Source organism: Monopterus albus, unplaced genomic scaffold (assembly GCF_001952655.1).
Source record: "Monopterus albus unplaced genomic scaffold, M_albus_1.0 scaffold223.1, whole genome shotgun sequence".
Classification (NCBI taxonomy): Eukaryota; Metazoa; Chordata; class Actinopteri; order Synbranchiformes; family Synbranchidae; genus Monopterus; species Monopterus albus.
The window spans coordinates 509,565-516,297 of NW_018128103.1; the positions used below are offsets into that span (position 1 = coordinate 509,565).

The 6,733-nt window shown below is 45.5% G+C and overlaps 1 protein-coding gene across 1 annotated transcript in view; it reads left to right on the forward strand.

Moving 5' to 3' along the window:
* slc44a5a (solute carrier family 44 member 5a) overlaps positions 1-6,733 on the forward strand; it is a 42,962-nt gene that overhangs the window by 14,425 nt on the left and 21,804 nt on the right. The window contains exon 3 of the mRNA XM_020619624.1: positions 328-401. Within this exon, the coding sequence (XP_020475280.1) occupies positions 328-401 (74 nt within the window). The remainder of the gene's footprint in view (positions 1-327; positions 402-6,733) is intronic.

The window sequence follows — 6,733 nt, forward strand, 5'->3', positions numbered from 1 at the left end:
GTCTAACCTCTCTCAACCCTTTGGGGCCCTTTTCCTGTCCTTTCTATTTATTTCTTTATTTATGTTATCTTGCCCCCACTAGGGGCAGAGGCAGAAGTAATTAAAATTAAAATTAAATTAAATGGGTTATGCCTTCTCTCTGTCACTTTCCTAAATACTACAGTGTTTGTCCCATGATCATTTTCCACTAAAATCAAAGTTGTATCTAATCATGCAAAATCAGTACAGTAGCAACTTAGCAATGTGATTATTAAAAGGTTACAAACATGTACTTTTTATGAATATTAATACAGTGGTTTACAGCTCATTTCTTCTCTGTGTTTTTAGAAGCTGCACTGATGTCTTATGTTGTTTGATCTTCATCATTGTCATCCTCTCATATGTAGCCCTGGGGATAGTGGGTAAGTCTATACACACAGACACACACATCCTTGTTTTTGTCACTCATTAGGCAGAGAGAGACTTTCAGCTGAAGTCAGAAATTTCCATACACCTCAGCCAAATACATCTAATCCCAGTTTTTCACAACTCCTGACATTTAACCTTATAAACATTCCCTGTCTTAGGTCAGTCAGGATCAATGCTTTATTTTAAGAGTGTGAAATGTCAGAATAATAGTAGAGAAAAAGATTTTTTTCAGCCATCACATTCCCAATGGGTCAGAAATTTACATACACTCCCTTAGTATTTGGTAGCATTGCCTTTAACTTGGGTCAAACCTTTCGGGATGCCTTCCACAAGCTTCTTACAACAAGTTGCTTATGTTTCAGCCCATTCCTCCTGACAGAACTGGTGGAACTGCGTCAGGTTTGGAGGCCTCCTTGCTCACACATACTTTTTAAATTCTGCCCACAGATTTTCTATTGGACTGAGCTCAGGGCTTTGCGACGGCCACTCCAGTACTTTTTAGTCCTTAACCAGAATCAGAATGAGAGACTAAGTTACCTCATCCATCCAAAGTTGAGTCCTTACCACACTCATGTGATGGGAATTAACCTCGCTCTACCGACCAGATGGCCCGACCATTATACATATAGAATATACTGTATGGTCAAACCTTTCGGGATGCCTTCCACAAGCTTCTTACAACAAGTTGCTTATGTTTCAGCCCATTCCTCCTGACAGAACTGGTGGAACTGCGTCAGGTTTGGAGGCCTCCTTGCTCACACATACTTTTTAAATTCAGCCCACAGATTTTCTATTGGACTGAGCTCAGGGCTTTGCGACGGCCACTCCAGTACTTTTTAGTCCTTAACCAGAATCAGAATGAGAGACTAAGTTACCTCATCCATCCAAAGTTGAGTCCTTACCACACTCATGTGATGGGAATTAACCTCGCTCTACCGACCAGATGGCCCGACCATTATACATATAGAATATACTGTATGTTTACGGGTTAAAGCCAGAGAAGCTGGGAAATTTGTCTGATTTGCTGTCAAAAAGCACTACCATCTTTTTTATTAAACTGCAAAAATGTCAAAAATTCTGTGTTTTTCTGTCAATATGGGGTGCTGTGTGTACATTAATGAGGAAAAAAATGAACTTAAATGATTTTAGCATACAGAATCAGAATGAGAGACTAAGTTACCTCATCCATCCAAAGTTGAGTCCTTACCACCCTCATGTGATGAGAATTAACCTCTCTCTACCGACCAGATGGCCCGGCCATTATACATATAGAATATACTGTATGTTTACGGGTTAAAGCCAGAGAAGCTGGGAAATTTGTCTGAGTTGCTGTCAAAAAGCACTACCATTGACTTTGCACTTTCAAAATAAAAGTTACAAATTGACAGTTTTTCCTCTCTTGTGGTATATTTTTTGGTTTGGTTTGTTTGGTTTGGTGTATCCCATTTCAATTTTAGGGCTTCCTGTACTCGGCACAGATGTTTCTGTACACTATGCCAGCCACTTGGTTATGGCGTTCCATGTATGCCCTGCCTGCTAGAATCTTGCACCCTGCTGTTATGTGCTGGATTGTCTCAGGGGCATCTCTGCGCATCCTGGTCCTGGGGTCCTGCCTGGCATGGTAGACCCCGGCCTCTATTGATCTTGTACTTGGAGCCTGTTCCTGTGTTGCCAGGATTAGTGCCTCTGTGCTGTCTTTCAGTCCAGCTTTGTCCAGCCACTGGTAGAATTTTTCGATATCAGCCACTTCTTCTATTTGACGGTGGTACATACCGTGCAGAGGTATGTCCTTCCATGAGGGTTCCTGCTCTTCCTTCACTTGTTCTTCTGGTTTCTTCTGCCTGAGGTGTTCGCTAAGCATGTCATCACTCTGGGCCATCTTCCTGATGTATTCATGGATCTTTGTTGTTTCATCCTGGATAGTGGCTCTGATACTCACTAACCCTCGGCCTCCTTCCTTCTGCTTAGCGTAAGTCTCAGGATGTTGGATTTGGGGTGAAACCCACTGTGCATTGTAAGGAGCTTCCTTGTCTTAATGTCAGCGGCCTCTATCTCCTCCTTCGGCCAGCTTATTATGCGAGCGGGGTACCTGATAACTGGCAGTGTGTATGCGTTAATTCCCCAGACAGGATATTGTGTGATAGTTGGATGGTACTGCCCCTTCTGAGGGTCCTTCAGGATCAGGACTGTCTGGCCTTCAGTTAACCACTCAGGGTGGGTTCTGTCCATTAGTAGCTGGTTCATTTGTCCTGTCAGGCGCTCATGGAGTGAAGTCAGCTTCTTTAACCAGTAGGTGTGGATCATGTCAGGGCCTGGTGCTGTCCAGCTCTTCATACTTGAGACCCTCTCTTGGAAGTCTGCCATTGTGATAGCTACTGGATCTTGTTCAGGGAGGGGGCTGTGGTCTGCTCTCAGGTCCACCAGCCACTGGGCATTGTTGGTATGTAATGCTTCCTTCTCCCATATGTTTTTCCAGAATTGTTCAGTCTCCAGCCTTGGTGCTTCTGGTCTCACGTTCTGTTCTTCCCTGCCACTGAGAGTACACCTTGGATGGCTCAGTGGAGAACATTCAGTTTATTCTCCTGGCTTCAACTTCCCTGGCATACCAATTCAACTGGGTGTCCAGGACTGTGAGCCTTTGCTTGGCAGTCTCTAAAGCCTCAGGTACGGACAGTGTGTTGTACTTCTCAGATACCCTTTCTGCAGTTCCAATAGCTGGCTAACTTCTCTCCTTTTTGCCTTGATCTTGGCCTCCAATGTCCTTCTCCATGAAGGATACTGCTCCTTGTTGCCTTTGTTGAACTTATAGCCAAGCATCTCAAGGATCACGTTGCTATGGTGTATATCAGCTTGTTGGTCTCAGTGATGGTCATAGTAGGGATTGTTCATACTGCTGCATTTACATCCTCTAGTAGACTTTCAGAAGGCACTTCACTTAGTCTTGGTAACCGGCCACAGAGCTTCCAGGTGTCCATCTTGGTCATAATCTTCAGTCTCAGGTCAGCTGTTCTTGCATTAAGCTCATCTGGGTTTGTTACTAGGGCTTGGTACACAATCTCCAATTGTGGGGGTACTCTCCCCCCTGACCTGTCGTCCTGGCACCCCCTTTCCATAGCATTTGTGTTGTACCTCATCAATCTCTAGTTCTGATAGGAGGTGCTTCTTGTGAATGTTAGAGCACTGAGCTACTAGTTGTTTTGATGTTAGTCTAGATGTTGGGTTTTGAAGTATCCATAGGTCCCACATCCTCCGTATGTAATGCCTCTCTCTGGAAACTATTGGAATGCTACTACACATTCCAATAGTTCCCTGTTCTCAGCTCTCATCCATGAATGTCTTGTTCCAGTAGCCCACTTGTCATCGAGTTGCCCTGGTTCCTCAACACCTGACACCAACCTTGTGGACCCGGGTGATGTCCAAGCCGGTGTGACTCTTATTTTTACAACTCTCATTACCCATGATGTAGGCAAGGTAGCATTAAGGGCCTTGCCTAAGGGCCCAGGCTGGATATTGATTGTGCCCTGACCGGGGTTCGAACCCCCGACCTATATATATATAAGTTATGATGGGTCTAGAGCAGGGGCCTCAAACTCCCGGCCCGCGGGCCACTTCCAGCCCGCGGACCCCCTATTTCCGGCCCACGACCTGATGTCAAAATAGTAATGTAACTCGGCCCTTGAGGTTATATTTTGTTATTTCGTTTTATCCCCACAATAACCACTTATTGTGAAAATTAAGTATTTGTAATTATTTATAATTTTTTCATAAAAAACACATTTATTTTGAAAATGGTAAATACAGAACAAAAGTTTTTAAGCAAACAGGAAGCGCAGGTCCGGAGCCGTACGGTGTGGCGCTGCTTCCAGAGTACGCGGCAAAAAACAATAAGGAGACAAAACAGAAGTAGCGCGGAAGGTATGTCACTTTCAAAATCAAAAAGAAAAGTCGACAGTGAGCACAGACAGTTTCAAGAAAAGTGGACATTGCAGTATTTTTTTGTTGAGTTAGGTGGACATGCAATCTGCCTCATTTGTAAAGAGAAACTCGACGTTTTTAAGGAATATAATATCAAGCGCCATTATTGGAGTAAACATGGACAACATTATGAGAACTACAATGGAGATGACAGGAGAAAATGAGCCACGCAGCTACAAAGAGGACTAATATTCCAGCAAGGACTTTTACACAAAACCGGGTGCAATAAGATGCAATAAAACGTGAAGTTAAATGCTGTTTTTGTGTCCAGGGTGTGAGGGGTCTGCATAAATCTTCTCTGCCCTCCTTTTGACCCGGTGTACAGGTCCTCCATGGAGGGCAGGCTGGCACTGATGGTTCCTTTTGCAGTCCTGACTGTCCACTGGAGTCTGTTCCTGTCCTGAGCCAAACCAGACAGTGATGGAGGTGCAGAGAACAGACTCAATGATTCCTCTGTAGAACTGTATCAGCAGGTCGAACTTCCTGGGCTGGCGAAAGGAAGTACATCTTCTGCTGTGCCTTCTTGGTGATGGTCCTGATGTTGGACGTCCACTTCAGGTCCTGGGAGATAGTGGGGCCCAGGAACTTGTAGGACTCTACTGCTGATACAGTGCTGCTGAGTATGGTGAGGGGGCTTAAGGTGGGGGGATTCTTCCTGAAGTCCACTGTCATCTCCACAGTTCTGAGCATGCTCAGCTCTAGGTTGTTGCAACTACATCATAGGACCTGCTGCTCAACCTCCCATCTATAGGCTGATTCGTCACTGTCTCGGATGAGACCAATGACCGTTGTGTCATCTGCAAACTTTAGGAGCTTGACAGAGGGGTCCTTCGAGATGCAGTTGTTGGTGGTGTCCCCATTTCTGTAGGCCTTGTCTTTGGCATGACGAAGCTGCCTGAGTCTTTTCTGTAGGCCTCGTCTTTGGCATGACGAAGCTGCCTGAATCTTACTGTGAACCAACTGTAAACCAGGTCTTGTTGTTGTATGTGCAGAAGGTCTTGGTGGGCACACACACATCCTCACAAAAGCCAATGTAAGATGTCACAGTGTCAGTGAGTTCACCCATGTCTGTAGCTGCAGTAGCTCTGACTTAGCCTCCTAAGTCCAGCTCTTCACTGTTTTGACCACAGGCTTCACAGCTTTAAGTTTCTGCTTATAGATTGGAATAAGATGGACCATATAGTGATCAGAGAGTCTGAGGGCTGCACGTGGAACAGTGATAGGCGTCTTTTATTGCTGTGTAGCAGTGGTCCAATGTGTTTTTGTCCCTGTTAAAACAGGTGATGTGCTGTCTGTATTTGGGCAGTTCTTGGATGAGATTTGCTCTGTTAAAGTCCCCTAGAACATTGAGTGGGGAGACGGGATGTTCCAGCTCCATGCTAGTTATCTGTTCAGTCAGGAGCTGTAGTTTGCTAGCTTGGGTGTGTGGTTTTAGATAGACACCAACCAGAATGAAGCTCGAAAATTCACGGGGAGAATAAAAATGTTTGCAGTTGATGCAAAAGTCTCTAAGTCTGTGTTACATGTCCTCTGTAGCACCGTGACATCTGTGCACCAACCTTCATTTATGTAGGGACGGATTCCCCCCCCTCTCGTTTTCCTGGACAGCTCCATTGTGCGATCAGCTCTGTACACCCGGAAGCCTGGTACTTGGATTGCGCTGGCTGTTATGGAGTCGCTGAGCCAAGTCTCTGTGAAGCATAAAGCAGCAGAGTGTGCAAAGTCAGAGTTAGTCTTGTTGATGAGAAGGAGTTCATCCATTTTGTTGGCTACAGAGTGGACATTTGCTAGGTGGATAGACGGGACTGGTGTCTGGGTCCCTCTCTGGCATAGCTTAACCAGGGCCCCAGCTCTCTTTCCTTGCCAGTGTTTTCTCCTGGTCCCATAAAGTGCAGCTGCGCCTCCGATCAGAATGTCCACACAGCATGTAGCTTCTTCCAATAATAGGGGACCTGTTCCTACACCATAGCAATCTACAATCTGTCCCTCACCTTTGACCATGAGCTTTGTTTGGTGACTGAAAGACTGAGATCACAAATACAAGCGGCCAAAATGGCCTTCCTCCATGGGATGGGTGGCTGGATTCAGCCTTAGAGATAGGGTGAGGAATTTAGACATCTGGAGGGGACTCAGAGTAGGGTTGCTGCTTATTCACTTAAAAAGGAGCCAGTTGAAGTGGCTCAAGGATCTGATTAGGATGCTTTCTGAGCACCTTCCACTGGAGGTTTTCTGGGAATCTCCAGCTGGTAGGACGTTCCGGTGTAGACCCAGAGTATGTTGGAAGGATTATATATGTGATCTTGCCCGCAAACATCTTGGGGGCCCAAAGGAGGAGCAGGAAACTGTTGCT